General features: G+C 26.5%; 2 protein-coding genes and 1 long non-coding RNA gene across 6 annotated transcripts; 2 read left to right on the forward strand and 1 right to left on the reverse strand.

Annotated features, from left to right (window-relative positions):
* Positions 1–7077: 7077 nt before the first annotated feature.
* On the reverse strand, positions 7078–14429 carry LOC118065261 (uncharacterized). 2 transcript variants are annotated; one of them, XR_004690150.1, is made up of 5 exons: positions 14330–14429; positions 11360–11495; positions 9512–9965; positions 7624–7906; positions 7078–7488 (listed from the first exon to the last, which is right to left on the reverse strand). It is a non-coding gene; the product is annotated as an uncharacterized lncRNA (long non-coding RNA). The 2 variants fall into 2 exon arrangements; XR_004690149.1 differs by having other exon boundaries at positions 9512–9968.
* On the forward strand, positions 7477–15866 carry LOC118065259 (aquaporin-like). Of its 2 annotated transcripts, none has more exons than XM_035080430.1 (6): positions 7477–7716; positions 8952–9123; positions 14354–14541; positions 14632–14775; positions 15118–15558; positions 15641–15866. In XM_035080430.1, the coding sequence occupies exons 1-6, from the start codon at positions 7663–7665 to the stop codon at positions 15644–15646; spliced, it is 1005 nt and encodes a 334-aa protein (XP_034936321.1). In that variant the 5' UTR covers positions 7477–7662; the 3' UTR covers positions 15647–15866. The 2 variants fall into 2 exon arrangements, with proteins under 2 accessions (XP_034936321.1, XP_034936322.1); XM_035080431.1 differs by lacking the exon at positions 7477–7716 and adding an exon at positions 8430–8633.
* Positions 15867–18293: 2427 nt separating this feature from the next.
* Positions 18294–26589, forward strand: LOC118065260 (aquaporin AQPAe.a-like). Of its 2 annotated transcripts, none has more exons than XM_035080432.1 (5): positions 18294–18529; positions 22678–22865; positions 23327–23470; positions 24562–25017; positions 25767–26588. In XM_035080432.1, the coding sequence occupies exons 1-5, from the start codon at positions 18505–18507 to the stop codon at positions 25773–25775; spliced, it is 822 nt and encodes a 273-aa protein (XP_034936323.1). In that variant the 5' UTR covers positions 18294–18504; the 3' UTR covers positions 25776–26588. The 2 variants fall into 2 exon arrangements, with proteins under 2 accessions (XP_034936323.1, XP_034936324.1); XM_035080433.1 differs by lacking the exon at positions 18294–18529 and adding an exon at positions 18591–18638 and having other exon boundaries at positions 25767–26589.
* Positions 26590–26767: the final 178 nt, after the last annotated feature.

The following is a 26767-nucleotide window of genomic DNA, read 5'->3' on the forward strand; positions in this document are numbered from 1 at the left end:
TATGGTTTATGTTGCTGAACCAGCCAACATTTTTATTGCAATGATACGTGTGAAAAATTATTGAAAAAATGTGATAAAAAATTTTTAAACGATTAGTTGACAATGTATCAAAGTGAAATGTTTTCCATAAATTAAGCAATCTAATAATAATAGCTTGGTAGAAATGCTTGCAAATTTTACTTCCGCAGTCTTGCAATACTTATTCGATCAAACGGAAGCGACAGCATTATAAATTCACACGGATTTTTTCTTACTGGCCATGAATTTAACATACAATACATATATAACACATCACCGGTAGTCCATCTTCTTTCTAAACTTCCGTCTTTACAAATATTGTAAACCAGGAGACGTATTGTGACGTTGTTTATACCGTAGTCCAAGGTTAGATGAAGGATTTGATGCCACACCGAACAGATTCTATCATCATTTTAAATATTCTTCATTTATATATTCATTTTCTTCACCATTATTTTTTGTAATCTTATGCGTAATTTCACACTCGTCATATATTCATATTTATTTTATTTATTTCTGCAAGAAAAAATACCATTAATAACTTTGGAAGTAGCCAGAAATAATTTTTTTCAGTGGAGATGATGATAGCTATAGGTAATTTTTTTGATTAATTTAACTCATTGGTCATCTTGTGGAATAATAAAAGAACTTTTGCATAAATATATTATAAATACGTGGGCAGTGTAATGATTCTTTTTGTTTGAATTTTTTTTTCAGAGAACTGACAATGGACCTTTGACACTGAGTAACATATACTTCAATTCATAGATCAGATTTATCACAGGTAAATTCCAGGGTCAGTGAATGTATTTACCTTTTGAGTCACTCTCTTGAAGTGATCGTGGGAAATGTATTATTTACTTCTAAAATAAATGCAAGAAAAATAAACTTTTATTCTATTTTATGGTATTATTACTCAATATGATTATTTCTTTCTTTTTTTTTTTCAATTATTTGAGTAATTTCTGTTTAAATTCAATATTATTTCAAAATGAATCTTTTAATTGATCTATACAATTAGTCATATAAAATCGATGAGTCTGAATCATATCATATCAGCGACAGGGATAGTTTAAATGAATTGTAATGAAATAAAAACTAGAAATTTATATTAATGCTTGGCTGATGCAATACAAATCTAAAATATTAAAAAATCAAGGCAAGTCAAATTTAGTTCGTTCAATAAACTTTAAGCGGGTCGTTAGTAAACTCGTTGAGAATCAAATTCGTTTAAACGCAACTCGTGACTAGTTTGATACGTTTATAGAATATAAGTATATAATAATAAATCAAACTAACATAAGTAACGTGAATGCTCTCAATAACGTGTCAATGATATCTACATTGGGTTATGATCGATTTAAAAAAGAATACGCTTATGCATTTGTGCGTATATTAATGCGTACGTTAACAATGACAATCAACAAGATATATATATCCACACATGTTTGATTTAATTTAGCTCTAAGAATTCGTATTGTAGAGATTTAATTGTAAGTGGGCTCGAGTATAAAATAGTTAAAACTAAGATGAAAGATTAAGCTCATTTCCTTGTTTTTGATGGAAAGATAATTTTTTTAAAGTTTATAAAAATAATTATCAACAATGCATTTATTGTCCCATATCAAAATAATTTATATGATAGGCTTGATTATTTTTCGTTATCAGTCTAGTAATATCATCGTACTCGTGATACTCTTTACATTGTGTCTTAAATTAATTATCACAGATTTAATGAACATGGCAACAACTAATGCTTTCACTTAAACTCGCTTATCTTACTGTTTCAAGTTCAATTAAGTAACGTGTGCACTTTACTCTCACTGTAAATAAAAGACTCGCGTGTGTGCAGATTGTAAAGTTTCCGTCTGTCGCGAGGTCGATTTGTGTGCCAAGTTCACAGCATTCGCATAATACAAGTATTAGATTAATGAATGAAATTGATGGTCTTTTATTAAAATATTTTTCTACGTCATTTCACGAATCATTTTAATTCATATTTTCCACAACTCTTACGTCACGTTGATTCTCATGCCTGTAAAAGAAAATATGTTTTTAATTCCTTCTGTATTTAATTGAACTGACAATAATGAAAATTTTATTGAGACAAAACAAATTTATTAAATGAACTCATGATTTTAATTAAATCGTTTTTCTTTTAATGTTTAATTGAAATGTATAACTTTATTATAATTTAATGTTTTTTATTGTTTTACTTCTATTATTATGGTTTTTTAATTTAATATGAACATTTATTGATAAGAAAAAACATTGTGTATATCTGAATGATTACGATCATTTACAAATGTTAAAAAAATAGATATTACAATCAAATGTAAACATTAGTAAGTCTTATACTGTTTTCAGTTGTATGTTTATAGCAAGTGATATATCATAGTAACTATGACAATCATTTACTAAACGAGTTTAAGTCTAACTGTCTAGTTATATAGTTATTAAATGCAATAAATTTTTCATTTGTCAGTAAAAACCAATGATAAGAAAATCAAATTTTCATTAAGTTATTTCAATAATTATTGTATTATATAAAAATGGTTTTTAATTATTTTATTACATGAATGATTGAAGAAACCTACTTTTAGTTCAACTGAGGTATTGTTATCACGATGCTCCACATTGCAATAAATAAATCTCTGTTGACAATAAATCAATAATTTACTTAGCAAATCTTCCATAACTCCTGGAATCATGTGGATCCACTATGATACCTTGCCACTTGACCGTGACCGAATTGTTATTTAATAATTATTTATTGTCAAGATATTTGTGAATCTTTCTTCAAGAATTTTTCCTCCTGAGAAAGTGAATGGTGTCCTCAAGAAATTAAACAAAGTCCTGGATTTCCTTTGATTGTAATTTATGAGAAGAATGAGTTGTGTTTATATGTAGGCCATTATTTGACGTCTTAATGGCTGTGACAAATATCAAATAAAGTTGGTCTATAAATAGATCACGTGAACCTAAAAAAAAAAAAAATAATAATAAAAAACATGAAGAGTAATGTATCCAAAGCGGATCATAATTTATATTGATTGTCGTAAGTGTTTGTCTCGGTTGAAAACTAATTAGAAACGGTTATTTATTATATTTACTTAAACTTATTTCTAGAGTATTTTTATTCACATAATTGACTACGTTTATTTCACTAATTTTACTGATTTAAATTGAATTAAATGTTGAGATATGATTTTTGTATTTCTCAGATCATTTATAGTTATTCATTCATTCATAAATTTAATATTTTATTCATTTCAATTTATATTGAAATTATTAATTTTAATCCGTTTTATTTATTCTATCGAACTTTTGATTAATATCAGTTATAATAAAGAATATATTAAACAATTATAAAAAAAATAAAAATATAATAAAATGATAATTTAATTTAAAGATTTATGTTTAATTTATGAAAATAAAAGAAAAACATAAATTTCTTGAAATCATAAATTTCCCTTTTGTATAAAATCTTTGCTTATAAAATAAATTTATCATTAAATATAAATGAATAGATTTGATTGGATTTTTGTGTAAATATATTCTTATAATTTTAATAAGTTGTTACTGAATAAATAAATGAGTAACAGATAAAAATGACTTCATTTATAAATTCATTAGTAAAAAATGATTCAAATTTTTTTTTGGAGTAACTACTCGCTAAATTACTTAGGTTTATTGCTCTCTATCCACGAAGACTATTTATACTTCAAAATATCAAGCAATTAAATTATAAACGTTCATTAAACAAAAATTACGCTTTTTACTCCAAGTTAGGTGCAATTCACAATCTGATAAGCATATTTGTTTACAGCTTAATCATTTTTTAACCTGACAATCGTTCAAAGTTAACGAAAATAGAAAATCTTATTAAGAAAATTATCTTCCCATTTAACTTATTAACTTCAAGTCACATAATTCTACTATAAATTTTGTTATCATGCATTGATATGCATTTTCAAGGTTGCAAAACTTTAGTTAATCGATTTAACAATTGCATGCTTTACAATCATTACATTCTTCAGTTTGGACAATATTTATTCAAAATGCAGTTTAATCCATAACAAACAGAAATACATAACTCACAAGCAATCTTAATTGAATTTTTTATTAGTTTTTTTTTTATCAGATTGAATAAAATAATCAAGTGATCAATTATTGATTGCATTTTTTTGAAGATCAATCAACTACTTGGAGCTTTTATAATGAATAATCAATCAAAATTTACAAAGTCATTAATTTGTTGCATATGCACTTTTTTATTAAATGCATTTCATAATATAGATGACTTATGTCTTCTGACGTGCTTTTAGCATAGAACGCTGAGGTATTACTTATTCGGCGAACAAAAAAGAAATTGTTATGTAAAGATGACTATTGAGCAATCTCGAAATTATATTCATAACGAATTAATATCACTCACATGATGTTTATTAGTACTAATTCTAATTAAATTACTATTATTAATCAAGTATTACTACTGTAAAAAATAATAATGCGTACAAAATGTCTTATGCCATTAGAGTTTATTAAAAATTGATGATTGTTACTCTTACTCATCATATAATTTCAATCATTCCTCTGTTTTATTGCAAAAACTGTGATCTAATTCAATTCTAAATTGTATGTAATTCACATTTTAATACACTTCCACATGAATTAATTTTTCCTTTAATTTATTCAATGATCATACGTATTTTTTTTTGTAAGATATCTAAAATAAATCAAAATATACGAAGATGTCATCTATTCATCATCTGATGTAATTTTAAGTCTTGTAATAAAATTTTTAATTGAAAACAGAACAATTTATCGTCATTCATTTTGTAACTCACAGCTACAAATAATTGTTTTTAACTTACTGAAACAAAATGAAAGATTATTAGATCTTCCTTAGTCTGATCTATCATTAAAAATGATTATTTCCTGATACATAATTCTGTATGCAGAAATACTCTGCTCCAATTATAAGTCAGCACAAATCACACTTAATAAGGAAGTAATGAATTATTTTGGATTTAAATCACATCAGTATTTACGTGGTATCGTAATTATTCTATTGCTTATCATCAGTCATATGATACCAGCAACACTCAGTGGGTTCCATTACATCCGAGACTGCTCAATGAAAATACAAGTGACATCCCGCACTCACATATTCAAAATATTAAACAGCATGATAGACTTCAATTCATGTCTACATCCTGTGGTTTTTAGTCAATTCCAGATGATACTCAACATGTTTGAACGTTGTTCTTGATGCCACACAACAGGTAATCGGGGTCATTAGTTGATCATTATTCAGTTGCTGTTCATCTATCAATCTATTCAGGGATATAGAGATTTGTTCGATCATTCAATTCCCGAGGTCTTCATAAAATATCTGTCGATTGTGATCGATTTGCTGTTTTTTCTCGAGGTAAGGCTGAACAATCAGCACATTGGCAAGAACAAGTTAATAAACAACGAGTTTAATGACAGTGTAATCATTTGTGCAGCATGGAATTTAGTTTCCAAAGCATGATATACGCGCTTTCTTCACTCTGCATGCTCTAACAGCTCAACAATTTTCTGATTAGTGACCGTGACTTGAGTCGAGCAGTCTTGAAATTAGTATTTTATTATGCTAACGAGTAAATAAAAATGTATATTAAGAGAAAAATAATTTTTCAATGAGAAAGAGATTAATTGTGATTAAAAAATGCATCTTCATGATGATAGCATTTCCATTAATTATCAGTTGAAAGGAAATATATCATGATAAATTGTTATATAAAAATATTTCAAACATGTTTACAATAAAAACAAAAATTTGCCAGCTAAAGCTTAATTTTATAAAGCTTTTTTTTTAATTTAGTTGAAAATTTAATTAAATAACTATTTCAATAGTTTAATTAATTCATTAATATTTTTATTTTATTTCAATAGAATGGATCAACTAATTACGTTTTTACTAAAGTAGTTTACTAAATTGATTACTAGGTAAGATTGATGTCACTGATGATTTGATGATAAGGCAGATTGATAATAAAACAGCTGTAGATGCTTTGAGTAAATAATAATCAAAGTTCTGATTGAAAGATAAATATTAAGTAAAGTAAAGAGAAAAAGTGTAGAAAGACTTCAAGTTAATATTAATGATTCCAAGTTTTTCAAAATTAAGCAACAGATGTTTAATGAAGAAAAATAGAAAAAAAAAACAGGAAACTAAGAAGAAATAGTTCAAATATATGTTCAATGCAAATATAAGTTTGACTTCAATAGCAAGTTATGTCAGAACAATATGATACGAATAGACAATTAAGATTTATTTGAGTATGAAGTTATACTGATCGTGAAAGCTTTACTCTAAAAAGCAAATACTGTTAAATAAGATGAATAATATTATATAAATATTTCTCTTCAATTGTATATGTAATAAAAAAAATTCATGTCATGTATTTTAATTGTTTAACATAAAAGAAGTTTTAATGTTAATTATTGAGAATAAATTGACTACAAAATCATAAAATGAAAGGGGTAGACTAATGGAGAAAGGTTTTCTAGACTATTCTTCACGTGAATACATTTAGATGAATAAATAATTTATATAACATGTAATTATACATTGTAAGTAAATGAGAGTTGATTAATCGAAGATTGAAAAGTACATGAAGCAATTAAAAAAAATATTACAAAAGATTATTACTGTATTTTTGTGTTGATCTAGAGAAAGGATTACTATTGAAGAATAAATTTTATACTTTTTTTCAATGTATGATGGATAATTTGTTTATTATAAGACTATAAAATCATAAATGATTCAGATTTCTTTGTCTTCCTGATTTTCTAAAGATTCTTTGAAGAAAGTAATGAACGAAACCTTGACCAAGAGAAAGAATTAAACTTTAAATAAAAGACCGTGACCTAACATAGACTGTATTTAGTCTTCCCATAAAAACTATTAAATTTTGTTTATTACTCATTTAGCCATTTCACTTTTATCTTCTTCCAACGTTCTATGAAACATCTTTTTTTATTTTCTTTAATAAAGTAAACCAGCTCAAGACGTTATACTTTATTTTTATCACGCGATCAAGTAAAATTGAAAAGCAGTATGAATTAATAAGAGTATAAATTAATTATAAGTTGATCAAAGAAATTCTTGTGATGATCTTGAATGAAATAAAAAATACTATTGATTAATAAACTATATGTGACATTGCAGGTAGCTGTAGTAGGTCAATAGGTATCATACTAAGCTTTAGTAACAATAAGGGATGAATGAAATATTGCATGACATGAATTACTATGTGTAAACTTATCGATAAATTGTAGTTGTGTGTTTGACGGGGGTTGTTCGTCAATCCTCGGAAATCTACGTTGCATTTCGGCTTTACCGTGACCTCGGTCGACCTACTTTGGAGTACATGCTAGCCAGGGTTGCTCAAATGTCGCACGACATTTTCGTGCACCCTAAAAATTAGAGTTTGTGTAATCAAAGTACTTCTTAAAATCTCAATCAGTATTCATTATTTATCAATTTTGCTCATGTTTTAACTTAAGACAAACTACCTATAAAATAATTTCATATTTACTGACGTAAATTACCTGATATTATTCAAATACGTAACCCAGTGCCAATTTATCATGGATAAATCCATTTTAGAAGAAAATAGTGAAGTGATCCAATGTTCATCAAAGGTACGCCATATTATTTTGTTTTTTTTTCTCCCAAATTATCTCCACTGAAGTTGTTACTGAGTGATCATTTAATTTGGCAAACAACAATTTTAAAAAGTCATCAAGTGATCTTGAAGTGTTGAAAATGTCGAGATTTAAGCAAGTGATAAAAGTGGAGTACGTCGTAGCTGGATTGGACCGGAACAAAGTACTGAAATAAAGAGATTTGAATTAAATAAATTATCAACTACTGATTTATTTAAATAAGAAGTAAAGGTTAAAGTTTAAATTGAAATATATAATACTAATTAGATGAATAAAAATATTTATTATTTACTATAGATTAAATAAATAGCATTTCAATTGGAGCTATGATCAAGTATTTCAATTGACCATGTGACAGGGTTTAGTTGTACTACTGCGTGTGTATATTATATAATAGTTAAACGAAATATTTAAAAGTCTCAATTTAATAAATAAAGTTTAATTAATATTTTAACTGAATTAATGTAAAATTTGAATTAAAGTATGAATAAAATTAGTTATGTTCCATGACAAGAGGATGAAAAATACAATAAATTATGTAATTTAAAATATAAATTTGAAAAACATTCTTGTTTATTCATTCGGCAGCACGTGAGCTGGTTCATATGTATCACGTTTAACGATTTGTGCGTAGTTTCGAGCGCGTATTATAACGGGAGGCTGAACGCGGGTCGTTAACAGCAGTGAGAGCTTCTACATATAGTCGAGTGTACGCCTGCCAGCTTGAATCAGTCTCTGGTAGACCACGCGACTGTTCAAGTCCTCAGCTGATATAAACAATTTGTATTTTGCAACTTTAAATTATTTTTATCTTTATGGTTTACAAATTTAATATTTACTATTTTTTAAAATAACAATTTTAAATATCAACGCGATTTAATTGTGTTGAATTGGTGAGTGATAGTGGTTTTTTTTTCAATAGAAAATTATTTATTGAAAAGAATATTTGTTAAGTGAGAATTTCTAAAAACATCATAAATTTTCTACTTTTGTTTTCTAATAAATATTGTACTGAATAATGAAATGATTGCTCAGTTTTAAAATTTTTTTAACTAAAAAGTAAATTATTACTTTCTTAAAAAGAAAAAATCAGTTTTTGATTTTTTATTGTAATTTTTTGTATTAAAATTTTTTTATCATAGAATTTTTAAAAATAAGTGATTTAAAACTATAAGTTTGTTTAAAAAAAAAAAAATTGTCTTTGATTTTAGGATATTCCTACAACATCAGAAGAATCATCAAAATTTATCAACATGGAACAAGGAAATATATCCATAGTCACTACAAATGGCAACGTTGAAAATTCCACTGCCAAATCTAAGAGAAGTATTGGTCTCCCATCAAGCTCTAAACTTAGTAACGCAGCTAAAATTAACGCTCCATGTAAGTAAATATATACATATGTGTGATATTTAGAATATAATAAAATTTATCTTTCGAATTTTAATGCAATTGAAATTGTTAGAATAAGGTAGTAAATGAAAAGATAAGATAATTTACTCAATGGTAGAATACTAATCAAAAATACTTCTGACGATGTTCCTGTTATAATAGAAAGTATCTTGAACTCAATAATAAATTAAAGATCATCAATATTGTGGTCACTACTCCATTTTTTCACGATATCAGTAAAATATTTGTTTACTTAGAATTTAAATTTAATCACTAATATATCACTATTCTATCACTAAACTAAGAAGAAAGTCAGCTCCAGATTTTTCATGAATTCTCTAGTAAGTTCTTTCTTAATCATGTCAAATAGCATAGTCACCTTGGCACCTAATCAGATGAACCTTTTTTCCGGTGTCAATAATGGCACTTTAAGTATTAATTAAATCAAATTCTTCATCAAAGTATATGTGTTTTGACGTAACTATTTATATATTTATTCATATAAATAATTTATTTATGACTGAGACCAATCATATGAGCGAACTGCACACTTGAAATATCTTGGCTACTATCTCAAGTTGAACTTTAAATTCATTTTTCAACTTAAACAGAAGTGCTTTTAGTTATTATTAATCAATTTTTGATAATCAGTAAGTTAGAAACAATTCATTCCAATGTTTGATGTTTAACAATAAAAATCAGTAATGTAATGAAATGGAATGATCAGACTTATCTCCATTGAGTTATCATCATCTTGTGCTGGTATATATTGATCCGTTGGAGGCAGTGTTGATGTAGCTATTGAAATGGTACTGAACCAGACAACAGCACGTCTGCTAAAAAATAAAAATATATAAATGTTTCGAAACTATGTATATTTAGATATTTCAAAATTATTTGTTCATTTAAAATACATAAAAAATAGACATTGCTACATGAATGTTGGGAAAAAGTTGCAAAAAATCATGTTAAAGGATACTTTGTGTTTTTAATAAATTTGATAGAGAACTTTATCTTAGGAAATAGTTGGCAAAGTCATCAATGTGTACTTTATTGTTACAAATAAAGTATTTGAAATTTTTATGGTCTAAAAAAATTCGTGAGAATAAATAAACATTGGCGAAATTTCACTGTAATCCATGCAAAATAGGAGATTAATTTCTTCTCTTCCGGCATCTATCTTTTTATTGTTTGTATTCGTTTGTTTACCATGAAAGTAGAATAGTAGATTTCTCAAAGATATTTGCTACATTATTGTTCTTACAATGGGCACTCTGTTATTCTACTATTACTCTTGCACACATATTACGAAAAGAAAGTCTACTGTAATGGCAGGTATTTATTTAAAAAAGTTTAATGGTAATGAACAAATTAAGATACTTTCTTCATTACTTAATTAAAAAAGGAAGGAAATGAAAAAAATATTTTTTACTTGAAATAATAATAGCTATAAACATTTCTGCAAATGCAAAAAAGACCATTTTTCTAGACTTTTCTTTGCTCAGTTATTTCTTTTATTTTTCTTTCGTTTATTTTCGTTTTTTTATTCCATTATTGATGTAGCAATTCAAAACGATTATATCATATTACATGATAACTCTTTCTTTTGTTTAAACAGCTATATTTGTTACTTTTAAAAGAAGTTGATAGATTGAATTGTTAAATATTTTTTTAAACACCAAACGATGTATAGAAAAATTATTCAATAACAGATGTTTTTCTTCAAAGGCATGTGACGTAAATTTACTATCAACACATCAGTTGATTACACTTAATATTTGATAATGAATTATTTTTATTTAACTGCAGAATAACAAGTGTATAATTATTGTTCATAATGTGACTTTAATCCATTATAGTGCAAAAATAAAAATGTGCACAAATAGAAATAATAACTCTATTTTTATAACTCTACAAGAATGTTTATTTGTTATTGTCAGCAGGTATTTTATTGCGATCTTTCTAATGAATTTTCTTACACGTGCCAATTCGTTTTTTGTTAAGTATAGTGAAAATCTGCTGTCATTGATGTAGTTTCTTTATTTTTTTAAAATTTTATTAGCACTGTGGCCTCAATTTTGTAAAAGTTTATAGAATAAAAAGTAGATCCAGTCTTTTAATTTATGAGAATTCTTCCGAAACATCCACATATAGATAAATTTACGTGCGAATCATATAAACGTGTTTAAACTTATTACCAAAGCTGTTTATTATTGACGAAACTTACTCTATGGTCATTGACCACTGGCCTGTTGAACTTGACCTACAATGACTCGTGCTACCTTCATTCCTTAAAACTTGAGCATTTGAGACAATCAGAGACATCCATTCAACATCATAGTATGTAATGATGACCATCTGGGCTGTAAACAAATCATTTAAACAATTAAATATTTTCTGCGATGTTATGAAAAAATATTTATTTATTGAACATATTTTTTTTCTTTCTTAGTAAGTTTGATATGTGAAGAATTCTATAGATATGCGAGCAAAGTTTATAGCTTTTTCAATGGAATTTTTTCAATTTGATAAAAAAAATACAAGAAAAAATTAAAACAAAGACATTTTAATGATAAAAAATTATATAATTAAGATTCTAAGGTGATGATAAAATATGTCATATTCATATAAAATTAAAAAATTAGTTATATAATTTTTAATGATTAAAGATTAAAAAAAATTGTTTGTGAAAAACATCTATTAATAATGTTTGAAAAGATTTTTTTTATATTCTGAAACGTAGAAGAATAAAAAGGGAAGTTTGTATCTCAAATCAACACAAGCTAAAATTAATTATTTAAATATCAGTTCTAGTATTGGTTGCTTGGACAGGCATAAACTTTTTATTGACAATAATAAAAAAAGTGTTGATTAATTTTTATAGTCTATAATATTTTTAAAAGTATTAAGTATTTCATAATAATCTGAAACTCACAAAATTTTTTACATAACTAATGAAATTATTCACAATCGTTAAAATATCATTATTGATAAATCGTTAACAATGTTGTTAATTTGTTTAACCTGAAATGAATTTAATCAATTAAACTCAAATTTTGATTTGTAATGTATTATACTAGGAGACCTAGATTAAAAAGCTACTTACAAGTAATCAAAATAGGTCAAACGATTTCCAAGACATTTGTCAGTATGAAATTTCTCATAAATATTGCTATTCTGTCTAGTCGTAGAGAACAAATCTGATTTTACAATATTAGGATCTACTGTTACGATGATTATCTCATTGTTTTTATTTTTAAAAATATCAAAATTGAATTCATCAAAGAACTACTTCCTTGTGCGGTTGTCAGCATTGATGATTCGACTTTCCATGCTATTAAAGTCAATTCATTAACTAATATTCAGGAAGTTAAATTTACAAATATTATTAACTCTTAAAATTGAAACTACAAAGCCACAAGCTATTGTTTTAATAGTAAGTTATGCAAGAATTATGCGATATTATTCAATGATTGAATTTTAACTCGTGACATTATAGGTATTTTTACTATGACAAAAAAATTACATAAGAAAACCGGAAAATCGTGACAAATGTTATTATTTTATTGTTCTTTTGTGAATTAAATGACTTAATGACAGAGAAATCTACTTTGATCGCAACTGAAATCTCTTCGCAAGTGATTATCAGTAGCTAAAAGTTTACCGGTAAATGATAGATTGTGGAAACTACCTGTGAATTACCGACGATAAAATCAATTTTATCGTGTTTCTGCCACTTCATACTGAAGTATTATTTACAAATTTACCTGTTATCAGTATTCTAAATTTAAAATTTATGAAAAAATATCGTTATTCTAATTACAGATATTGTGGTAAACTAACATGAACCTATATGAAGTATATTTTTGCAAATTATGAATAATTTCTCTTAAATAACAATGAGTAAGTTAAATTATACATACAGATAGACATCTCTTGTATTGAAAATTTTATTTGTTTGGAGATGAAAATCTGTTGACCACCATGGTTCGTTTGCTGTTTTCATAATTAAGAGTTAATGATAGCTTCAACTTCAATTTTCTCTGTGATCTTATCATTTCTTATTAAACAAAAAAAAAAGAAAAATTCTAAATTACTTTAGAAAAGATTAGGATGAAAAGTGAAAGGTACAAATAATTGTTGATTATTTACTTTCATTTTCGTTAGAGATTTTCAGATACTACCATAACTCTGATTCCTTAAGTATTCAGTAGCAGGAATTATTTTCATTCAAGTGTCATTCCAAAGTCTATTTAAATGTTCATGACAAGTTAGCGATTACTATTGAAATAATTGATAAATAATTAAAGGAATTTGATGAAAAGTCAATAATTAACGAATTCTAATTCTCAACTTTGATTTCTTTTTTTCCAGACATTTTTATTTTATTTTTAATGAATATAATTAGAGAAATAAAAATTATTGAACTTATCTGCATAACTAAATGAAAATCATTTGAATAAATTTATCAACTGCCATTGAATGTAAATGTACGAAAATGACCATGAACTAATAAATATTAAACATCAGTTGGATATGTTTTCACTAGAGGACAAATTAATATATGCTGTATAACATACTTGAAACAACTAATAACTCTGAATATTTTACTTTTTTTTTAATAATAAGAAAACATTAAATGATCTCATTAAATGAATTTTATAGACATTTTTACTGTTACAGTCATAAAACTCATTTGATTTAATAAAAATAAAATTAATGAGTTTTTAATTGATTTATCTCTCCAATTATATTTATTTAATCGATAATTTTTTCATTGAAATAATCTGGAGCACATTATTTATGTATTATAAAGTAAAATAGATTGATAATAAATACTCATCAATTAAAGTAATTTATTTATAATTTGTATTTTATAAACATTTCAAAAATAATTATTAGCTTGATTAATTTTGATTAATCTGAGCAACAATAGAAATGATACAAAGTGAAATAATGATTATTTATCATATCTCATTGTATAATTGAATTGCGGTCGATTGTTGCAGTTTAGCTTGCGGCTACTGCTCCTGCAACATTTGATAATTTCTACCGCACCATTTGTAGCTTCATGTTAATTTTCATTGACCTTTCAATAATACCTCAGTTATAATTGCAATAATTTTTGATGTAACAAGATAATTAAATTCTCCACTCTCAAGAGTCAATCAAATAAATTAATCTGATTATCTCTTACCATATCATCGTTTATCTGCTTCAGGGCTCAAGAGTCTAATTCAAGATGAATGTTCAGCTTGGGATTTGGCTAAGAGCGGACTTGCTGAACTTATAGGAACTGCAATGCTTGTTTTTATTGGATGCATGGGATGTGTAGGCAGTTTAGGAACCAAACCAGCTCCACTTCAAATCTCATTCGTCTTTGGGTTCACTGTTATGCTGATTATCCAGGTAAATTAGCACTAAGAGATTCTGTAAAAGAAAAAAAAAATTAGTAACGAATTCTTGACAAGAACTATTAATGACTAAATTTTTTTACAGAGTATTGGACACATCAGTGGCGCTCATATTAATCCTGCTATTACTGTCGGTGCAGTTGTACTTGGAAAAAAAACCCTAGCTGCAGCATCGGTTTATTTCCTTGCTCAATGTACTGGTGCTATTTTAGGATATGGTTTGCTCAAGGTTAGTAATTGTTAATTAAGAATAAAGTTATCTAATTTTTTGGCGTCAATATTTTTTCAATAAGGCAACACTTGGCAATAATGAAAAAAAAATGGATCCTTATAAATCAATAAATATTATGCAATCAATGACTACTGTAATTTTAATTTAAGAAAGTTAAACTCTGATAAAATTTGAATTATTTTTCTGCTAATTACAACATTAAATAATGAGATTTTAATTTAAAATAAAATTATGAATGTGATTCAGACAAATGAAAAATTATTTTAAGTCTAAAAAAGGATAAATTGTTAGCTGAAAGACCAAGTAATAATCTTCTAATGAAACTGTAATTACTTACAGGCAGTTACTCCTTCCATACTCCTTTATAGTTCAAGTGGACCATCAACAACAGACAGTTTTTGCGTAACCGACTTACATGAAAACATCTCTATCATTCAAGGCTTGCTTGGAGAGATAATCGTTACTGCAATTCTCATGTTCATGACCTGTGCGATTTGGGATGTTCGTAATGAAAGGAATACCGACTCAACAGCCATTAAATTCGGTTTAACCGTCGCTGTGCTTTGCATGGCTCTTGGACCATACACAGGATGCAGTATGAACCCTGCACGATCATTAGCACCAGCAATATGGAATAATTATTGGACACATCATTGGATCTTTTGGTTTGGACCCATTGGTGGTGCACTTCTCGCATCAGTTATGTATCGATCCATGTTCTCCCCAACCAAGTGTAATTCAGAAGAGTGCAGTGTACTTGCAACTTCACAAAAGGCTGAGGTAATACTCTGCAATATAAAAAAACAATTAATCAAAAATTCAATATAGTTTTTCCTAACTATTTCGTTTTTATTCTTTTCAGATCTAATTCTGAACTTCCTCGATACATTAGCTTTAAACATAGTTTATTTCATTTGAATGGATTCAAGAATGCCAAAGGAGGAATTTAAGAAATTCAAATTAACAACACAACTGGAAAAAATGAAAGAATTGTTGGCATCAGAAAGCTTCCACAATACAATCATTCAGTTCATAAAAATTACATAAATTGCTTCCATTTATATTCCATAGGATAGTTAATAAACTAAGACTGGTAAAAATAACTTGCCAGTTAGGTATGAATTTTTTTATGAAAAAAGACTAAAAAAATACGTGATATAAATATTGTTCGTTTTTTTAATACTGTAAAAAAATGATTAGATATAACTTTCTTGGAGTTGAAGACTAAAAACAGTATCAAATGATGCTTTTAATTTAAGATGAAAATATTTTGAAAAAAAATTTTTTAGTTTGTAAAGTAAATAATATTTTATATTATGAGATATTAAAACATACGAAGATTTGGCATAGATTCATATAGTAAATAATAAAAATATCAATTAAGAATATTGCAGAGTTTGAAGTGGAGTTTAGAGTATTCAACAGCTTAATTAATTTAATTGTCATAAAATTAGTAACTGCAGTAAATTCTCATTATTGCATTCTAAATATATCATTTAATTATAAAATCAACGGTTGAAGTTTTAATTGGAACATTATTACTACTCTGCAACATTCACTTGAGCTTTTGAGTAAAATAACAAGAAATGTACATAATATACATATCGAATTAAGCGTTGTCTATAACCCTGTTTTGGAAATATTGAGATAAACTTTCGTGAATAAATTGTTTATTTTTTACTTTAAAACAAAAAAAGAGATGTAATTATATCATTCTGTATACGTTTTATTATTAAATATATTTAATATAATTTTTTATAAAATAAAACTTGTTGAATATTATCAATACCTATTCTTATTATGACTTTGTCATTTTCATTCATGGTCGTTGCATTCTTTAGTTAAGTGTACTTGTAAATACTTGAAAAAATATTGAATATAAATTGTAAGTTATTTTTGATCACATATTAATTTTTATTTTGAGTAATATATGAGTAGCAAAGATGCTTTTTCTTTCGTATTATTTATAAAAATGAGATCAACTTCTCATTATAAATACATTCGTATTTTTAGCGAAACTTTTTGTGAAAAAAATGCGTATTATCATATTATGCGGTGTTAAATGGCAAGAAAAAATATATTTCTCTTGGATTTAATAGATGGAAAGTTTTACTATCTAATATTTATCTACTATTTACACATTCTTTCATAAAATTAATTTTTTCATTTTTCAGGCGTAAAAAAATAGAATTTATTATATTAAAAATATAATTTGAGTCATTACGTCAGTCATGGATATAAAAAATCGTTTTTATAATTCCACAAATTCTTGTTACTAAACACGGTTAGTTGTACAGATTCAACATCAACTCTCAAATAATAAGTGTCTAAATCATCCACATGAGTTATATTCAGAAACTTAACTATATAATTATGTAGTAAAGAATAGAAGAATTCACTTGATAAGAGTTACTGACAACTAAACTAACAGCTTAACTGATTAACCGTAGCAAAGGAGAAATGAATACTCGAAGTGTTAACAACTGGCTATTAAATAATTATTGGCAATAAGTGCTCTTTGTTAAACCTTCCATTATTCAACATTAATTTGTTCCTGTTTTATCTACTTTACATTTGTAATCCATTTATCTATTTATTCTTCAACAACTGTTGGATACTATTACCTGCCCTATTATATCCTACTCTCATGTGTGCTAATCCGTATTTCTATCTCGTTAGTACACTTTAATTGCTAGGAAAATCGTAAAGTAAAATCATTATAATTTTAACTCTATTGTTAATTGAATTGTTTATTAGCTCACCCTTATAAATAAATTATTTCTCCCAAAATTGGATTGTTTAATCAGCGAATTACAATTGGAAAAATAGAACAGCTACGCTGTTTTCATAACTAATGACAACAATCCTAAAAAAATGTTATTACATTACTAATTAATGATTGTTCAGTGAGTGAAAGATAGTACAACAAATTGTAATTTATTCTAAAGCTTGTTTTGTAGAGTTCAATTTCTAAATAATTCATTAGAAGGTAATACTACGAAATGGATACAATCCAAGACAAAATTTTCCAACTATGAACATTATTATTCTATTTTATTCATCTGAAATGTAAATATTTATAAAAAAATCTATAATAAATTATACTGAATATTTCTACTATTATCAATGATTCTAATAAACTTGAATCTTTTGTTTAATTATTCTTTCGTTGATTACTTATTGTTACAAAGTTATTTATAAATCACCCACTTTTTCCACGAAGAAAATGTGATAATTTTGTATATTTAAGATTTTTTATAATATAATGTACATAATGCATTAAATATAATCATTACAAATCTTTTAAACAAGAATATTTATAAAAAAAAATCTGTTTATATATTGAAGAAAAATTTTTTCTCCAGTGTACTCTAAATATTTATAACGAAGAATAATATAAAAGTTTGTTGTAATAGGTGCTGACATCAAGATTAATCAATAATACAATCAGTAAATAAAATAACGTGTTTTTTAATGTAAACGCAGCACACCGAGTACTTTCAGTAACCACTGGACGTAGGAATCGAGTGAATGGAGGGGAAAAAATCGGGTATCCGTGGGTGTTCTGCATGATAAAATTGACAACGCGAGTTGTTGCTTCGAGTGACAAACAGTAGTAAGACGCTCTCTCGAAAGCATCATCTTTCTCCTTGAAAAGTCACTTGTGATAGATCTCTCATAAAACAAATTTTAATCTAGTGCAAGATCAATAAATCACCAGGAAAGATGTCTAATCGTGAATCTAAGTCGAGTAAGTCTATATTAGCCCATTTTTTGTGAAACTATCATTCATATTCATCTCTTCTTGCATAAATAGTTTCAAAGCAGCCAAGCTATCATAAGCATCCTCTGAAAATTGAGTGAGTTAATTTTTAATTAAAAACTTTAAATAATATTCGATTATTCAAATTTATGCTTACTTTACTATAAATTCAAGGATCTTCATTTAATTCTACGAAAAGTTATTCAAAATTACGAATTAACTATCTGTTTAGAATATGAACTATTGTTTGATTTATAAACAGAATCGACAATAATGACAAATAATGTATGTTAATAATAAACAAGAATAAAATGGTAGCTCTTGGTGCATTAAATTAAATAATAATCAGTTGTTTATAAAGTTAATAAAAAGAAAGAAAATGTGAAACATCAATTTTTAAAATATCTAAAACAACAGTGACAATTAATTTTTTCAATTAAATTTCTATGTATTCAAATACATAACTTTCGTGAATTCAAATTACATGATTAAGGAAAACTGGTTAGACTTGTGGCAATTTCATTTAATGTTCACAGCTATATCCACGTGACATCAATAATAATAAAGCTAAACTCAAGTACAAGGGAACAAATATAAAGAATTTTTTTTTTTTTTTGCTTTTTCATATTTAATAAAAAGAAACTAGTGTTTAATTAAAATCTGAAATATTAAAATGATAGTAACTACCTACTTTGACTATTTAATTACCAAGTACATCAAAGTTAAGATATTGAGGTGGATTTAAAAATTACAATGAAATGCACAGTGAGTTCTGCTTGTGACCTTTTAGATTATGCATGCATTCGACAGCTTTCAACTTCCCCCGATCGCATCGATTCTTTTATTTTAATGTTCGACCCTGCAACCTTTCATACATTCGAACCTTAAGTTTCAACCAACCAAATCGGTAGCAAAAAACGGTTTATGAATTATTAATATAAAATCAATTGAACATTAATTCTGATTACCAGGTAGTTTCAAGGATTTGTTGAAATTTGAAGATGACTAAGGAGACTTAGAGAAACATGGAAGTTAGAATGCTCTTGTTTAAGTGATTAGTTAATTTGTGTAGTCACCGATTCCACAGTGGCCTTGGTCGTTGATGCTAATAGGGAGATTGCACTGACATCCTATGCTTCGTCGCATGCTACCTAATCAACGCCTAATCTTCTAACATGAATGCCGTAGAATTAGTTGGTTAGCTTTCGAAATGTCGATTTAAGCTTCATTAAACACTCAGAGGTCATCAAAGTTGCAACAATCGGTCAAATATTAATATTGTTAACAATCATTTCAATCAAAGATAAAATTGATAATAATTTAATTAAATCCAGCTTTACCAATATAACTTAATTAATTAATTTATTATCACAGATATTAAATTATCAATATGTGTTAAAAGGTTTCATTTAAAATTTTTAGTGCTTATTCGATGATAATCATCCACACTTTATATATATTTAATATTATACTTAGTTTATATGATAATAATATTTAATGGAATATTATATTTGAAAAAATTAAAAACACTTGTGGAAATATTTCAATTTTAAATGAACTCTAATGGACATAGAAGTTAGCGATAGCATAATAGTTTAATTAAACTGTTCAATTGATGCTTTTATCGAAATAACTTCATCTCATGCTCAAATTTACATTCCAACAAAATTCTTGTATTCAAAATTATTATTAATAATATTTAATGCTCATTAATAATCAATGAGATTATTCATTTCCTAAACGATAAAAATGGTGATAAATTAGTTTATTGTGAAATCAAATTTGACATAATTAATCGATTGTATTTCTCATGAACTTTTTGTAGAATTATATTTAGAAAGTTTGATAAAATGAGATGTTTTAAATACTTGTGAACCCGATAAAATTATTATCACATTTATGCAACTGACTACGTCACTTGAAGATAAATTGAGTCTGACCAGTAGGTGAAAGATCTACTTTTCAACATCCTAAAAGAGAATTTTTTAACACCTAATTTGTTTTTTGAACACACATAACATGTCACTTCATCACAGCTAGACGTGATTTTAAAGTTAAAAAGAATGCTCTGGTTGTTTACAGAATACTGAAAAGCTATTTAAAAATCGGCATACTTAAACATGTTTATATTTTTTTTTAGTGCATATACAGATATGCACGTTTATGAATAATTTCAAGGCTTAGAGTGATAATATAAAAAAATGGAACACATGTGTGCTCGTATAGTAGTGGATACATATAAGTTTTTTTTTTTATACTGTGAACTGTCGTGTTATTAAATTCACTCGTAAATGTTTATTCGCAATAATACCATGCTAAAGATTAGGTGTGTCTTATGGAGAAAAGAAAATTATGTATCACAAATATTACATCATTTAATCATATCAGTTATGACCTGATGAACTTTTATGTTTGCAAAATGTTTAAACAGTAATATGCAACTTTTAAAAAAATAAGTGACCATTGATTAATGACAACTCAGCAAATTAATATTGATAAAAGAATTATTTTTTTATAAAAGCAACAACTCAATGCAAGATTCAATGTCAATAATTATCAACAATAATATTTTGAACATCATTCACTTATTGATATCAAAGTTACTAAAAAAAAAAATACATATTAACTTTGAAAAACCATTTGACTATTGATTATTTAGAATGTGAATAATATCAATGATATTTTTAGATGGCTAGGTGTTCAAGTTTTGATAAAAGTCTAAATTTAACACCCATTCCTTAACTACTTATCAACATGACTTTTGATACTCACATGATAGTAGATTCAATAAAAAAATCTGTTATCCCAAAAAAAATTGTTGACTCAATGACTACTGGAACTAGAAAAACAAATAGAAAAAACATTAAGTATTATGACAAATAGTTGGATGAAAAAATTTTTATAAAATAAGAGATTATTTTAAAACATTGTATCTATCATTATTTACTCATTTATTCATTTTTGTTACTAAATAAAAATGTTGAAAACTTCTTAAGAATAATTTTCTTATGATAAATAGTAATAATTTACTAGATCTTTACATAGACAATCAATTAGAAAAAATGAATAATTGATCAGAATAAGATTGTGTTTGTTGATTTAATATGAATGAATACTGTGACAACTAGCAATATCAAGTTCTCAATAACCTTGATTAAAAATGGTTAATTAAAATTCTTCATTGTTTAAAATAAAATGAAATGTGAATTAATCATAAAGAAAACTATGATGATAACGTTATCACCGGAGGCTGCTTATATATTTCCGTTTGTGTTTTTGTTTTCTAGTATACTAGGTAGGTATGTATTGTCTACACATGTATACAATCCCAACCGAGTTTCTCGAATAGAAACACTGGAAGTACATTGCGACTCATAAATCGCTTGTCTCGTAACAGGTGCGATTTAAAATCGAGTAATTATACCACAGATTGAATCATAAATTCTACTGATCTTTGAAGGATTATCAATCACACTCACTCCATTCAACTAGGAATAACCTAATTAATTATACAGACATTCACTTACGATAAGTGAGTATGTAATCAATATTTGGATAAGATAAAAGGTTTTTAATACTCGATAGAAATTGCTTTTTTTTTTTTAAAGGAATGAATTGTTTAACTGAAACCTACAGAACTATTTATTAAAACAATAGAATTTTGATCAATTAAAAAATTACTTCAAGATAAGAAATAAATAAACTATTTTTAGGAATGTCTAGAGTATGAGTTATAGAGATTATCATTGAAATTTTAGTAGAATGAAACTAGTTAATGGTTTATTACTCTTCTTGAAATATTTGTTTTAAATGCTGCTCAATAATTAAGCCATTTCACCAGAGCTGTTGGATTTTATCATCGAATGAATTTCTAGTTGAATGAATATATAATCTTGATAATACTAGTTAAGTTCTAGTTAATTCTCATTAATCATTCATAAACATCATAAATCACTATAAAACTGATAAATTTCTTATACAAAACTTAGTGTAAAATTAATGAAGTTTTAATTTTTATACAACTTATTAAAAAATTTTATGACTAATAATAGAGTTTCTGTTATACCATCATTTATCAGCTATCGTAGATACTTATTGGTGAAATCCATTATTTTGAGAAAGATAAATTTTTCCAGAGCTACATAAGATGATGTATGGCCACGGTGAAATATGGGACACGCTTCTGTGTGGTGCAGCAGAGTTTGCGGGTACAGCGATGTTAGTGTTGCTAGGATGTGGAGGATGCATTGGAAGTTTGGGAATTGTGCCGTCCTATCTACAAGCTAATTTGACATTTGGTTTGGCAGTAATGATCGTTATACAGGTTTGTAATAAATTTCATATCTGAATTGATTTCTATTTCACTAAAACGAAACATTTGAGGTTTTAATCCTTCACTTACAATTAGATCAATTAGCAAATTAAATATATAAATTGTTCTTTTATGAAAAATTTATTAAAACTTATTTTAATGGAATAAAACATTCAAATGATTTCTTGTCAAAATGACGACAAAATTTTAACTCATCAGTTAAAAATAAAAATCTGGTAGATTTTAAAGCGAAAAATGATTGACATTTTCATCTTGATTTGATATGTTTGATTGAAATGTTATCATGTAACCTTCAGTAACTTCAAGAATTGAAAAATCAATAAAAAATATTTCACATTTACTCTATGATCTTAAACTGACGGATGAGTCATAATAATAAATTTTATCAAGTGTATGTTAAACTTGCATGTACACATGAATGGTAATTTAATAACAGACAATGTATTTTCCAGTGTTTTGGACATATAAGTCATGCTCACGTTAATCCTGCAATCACTGTCGGATCTATTGTATTAGGGAAAAAATCAATAGCTGAAGGTTTGGTGTATTTAGTTGCTCAGATGCTGGGATCAGTTATGGGTTATGGACTGTTAAAGGTTAGTATCAACTATTTATCTATGTTTTTTACACAGTATTGATAAAAATTATTGATATTTGTACGTAGAAATTATAATACTGTGGATATAAACTATTTCAGTTCAAGGTCTAGCTTAATCTGCATTCATTTACAAGTTCTATCTACGTTTCCACTTGCTATGCGTCTTGTGATTGATTTCACAACTGAATTATTTCATCTTATTACGATGAAAACGAAAAACGTTTCTTCAGAAAGACGAAAGAATCTTGAACTGAAGAATGATTTTATTAAAAATATTCGATAAAGACATTTTTCTTTTATTATACTTTTATACTTTCAATAAATGATTAAATTTAATTTGATTTCCAATCCATTTCGTGAAAGCTATTTTTTTCTACAATGGTCATATTAAAAATTAAATGAAATTATTATTAATCTCAAAAGTACTTATCAAATTATTCGATTTTAATCAAATAAAAGTAGAAGCATTGAGAGATGGATTGAATAAAATATCTTCAGAGTTATTTTTAGGATATATCACTAATTTAAAAATTGGTTGGAATATTTAAATTCAGATAATGACCTAGTTTTCTTTGATGTTCATTTTCATCTCCGAGTAATAGATGTAATTTTGAAAATATGAGTACTAATCCAATAAAAGCATTTTTTAAAAATTGAAATCAAAGTAGAGTGTGCTAAAATATCCAGAAAAAATCATATAATAAAATCTGAATGGAATAATTGAATTTTTTTTTTTAAAAAAGCCTTATAAGTTATCATGTTTTTTTTTTAACTGTTTGAATTTCGATAATTTCATATAATTATTTCTTTAACTCTATTAAAAATGTTGTTATTATATCAAAAAACTATTCAAGATACTTTATTTGTCAATGAATGATAAAATAGAAAATAAAAGATCCTTCAATCGAAATAGAGAAAAAATAACATTTAAATATATTGACATAGTTTGCAAGAAAGAACTCCACTACCCTTGTTTGAAGTTATATTTTCCCAAGGGGAATCCTTTTTTGTACTCGAGTAAAATAGATATAAAACTCTCGACAATTCTATTTACTATAGTTTCATTTAATAAAAGTTATCTACTTACAGCTGATCACTCCAACAGGTATGATGTTCCATGATTCACCAGAAGCAGCTCACAATTTTTGTATAACAGCCCTAAATCCCATGATTTCAACGGCTCAAGGTTTGATGGCGGAAATTCTTGCCACCATGGTATTGATGGCAATTGCATGTGCTGTATGGGACAAGCGGAATGAGATTAATACAGACTCTACAGCCTTGAGATTTGGCTTAGCCGTATCTTGCCTTGCAATGGTGTTTGGGAAATATACTGGATGCAGCATGAACCCAGCTAGATCCTTCGGTCCTGCCATATGGAATAATTCTTGGTCGGAACACTGGGTCTACTGGTTCGGACCAATAACAGGCTCTGCTCTGGCAGCAGCCCTTTATCGAGTTGCTTTCGGAATCAAAGAAGACAACAATGAACTCCAAGTTCCTGAAGCCGTTGGATTGAACTATATTGATGCTGATAAACCAGAGGTAATGAATCTGTAAAGAAAAAAAACAGTGAAAGTTTACCAAAGAATATGAATAATAATCTAGTATTTTATTTTCTTACTCGTTAGTTCGTCTAGTATAAAAGTTTATCTTTAGGAGGATAGTTTTGTTAAATCTGGTATAGTACAACTCAGTTTGTTTTAGGAGAATTAATTCATAAGGATTCTCTCTAAAACTATGAAATAGTCGCGATAAATTTCTCTGTCGCCCTGGTAGGGATTCAGCAAAGCTGCTTATGAGACACTTTCACAGGAAAATTAAATATTCTTATTGTTTAATATAAATCTTAAGAAATTTTTTTTCACTTGACTACTTGTTTTTTCTTTTTTTTATACACAAATTAATACTCAACTCAAAGTAATAAAAAAAGTTTTAAAAATTTTCTCTACTTATTGCCTTTTAACTTTAACTTCAAACGGTTAAAAACAAACTTAACAAAAGCATAACTTTGTAGCTATATTTTTTTATTAATACTAAAAGTATAAATCTTATTCTTCATTACTTTTATCATTTTCGCTTTTAATATGATATTTTATATAATGTTGATTACCATCGTAAAGTTAGTAAAGTTGTTTGAATTTATTTTACGGATACCAGATAAACGATAATAATATTCAATTATTTTTATTAAATATTCAAATAAATTACTTTTTATAATTTAACTTTTCATTATACTTTGCATTTACTTTAGAAGTAAAATAATTTAATTTAATATTCTGTTTATGTTTCAGAGAGTTTAGTGTAAGAAATAAGATTTTTAATCTTGCTAAGTGTTTTGAAGTTTTCCCTAAGCACCTAAAGCATGTGAAGCAAAGCTGATGCGATCAAAGAGGCTAAACTATAAAGTATATAACAATATCTGAAGTCTTCTACGCATCCTTCTCTTTAGAGACATAGCATGCGAAGTGAAACATGAAGGTTGAATCAATAAATAACTTGGGGGTTGGCTGAACTGTGTACCTAGCTATTCACATCCGAGAATACAAATGTTTGTTTGTGTTTTCTAAAAGTTAACAAATTTACTTCAAGCTACAATCTGCTCCTTTATGCAAAGCACTTGGGCTTAGCCATCAACTCGATAGATTACTGATGTAACTTTCACGTACATGAATTTGCAAATACATTGAGAGGAAATTTCTTTGGGGAAAGAATGAAATTCTTAAGTATACAGAATAAGTTGATAGTAACTTTCATTCTAGAGTAATAATCAATGATTTTGTTGAATAAAATCCTGCCATTTATACTATTTTTATACTCAGTATATATTAAATATTGTATATAAATTTATAATACTCATAAAAATTTTTAGATGAGTTTTAATAATTGTATAATTTTTTAAGTTATAAATACTGTTGCTAGATGACAAAGAGTCATTGTTAAATACTAATTTTATTAAAAGCTTTTGACTTGACTACTTTTTATTAACTATTTTTTTATTTTTTCAAGTTTTTAAAGTAATTTCTTCTCTTGGTATTTGCGGTAATTATAGAACATTCACTCCATGATTTATTTATGAATGCAAATTTACCCTCTTTCGATAGCATTCTACAAAGTTTACATGAATTTGAATAATTTAAATAATAGTTGTTGAATTATTGAAACTTATTTTTATACATTTCTATTTGTAAATAATTTTATATAATTATGGTGAAATGTACTGTAAATAAATATATATTTCTACTTAAGACAATTATTTTCTAATAAATTTTGTAATGAAAATGCTCTAGAAGCT

The sequence above is a fragment of the Chelonus insularis genome, unplaced genomic scaffold (assembly GCF_013357705.1).
Source record: "Chelonus insularis isolate UGA/USDA-ARS -01 unplaced genomic scaffold, ASM1335770v1 contig_284_pilon, whole genome shotgun sequence".
Taxonomy (NCBI): Eukaryota; Metazoa; Arthropoda; class Insecta; order Hymenoptera; family Braconidae; genus Chelonus; species Chelonus insularis.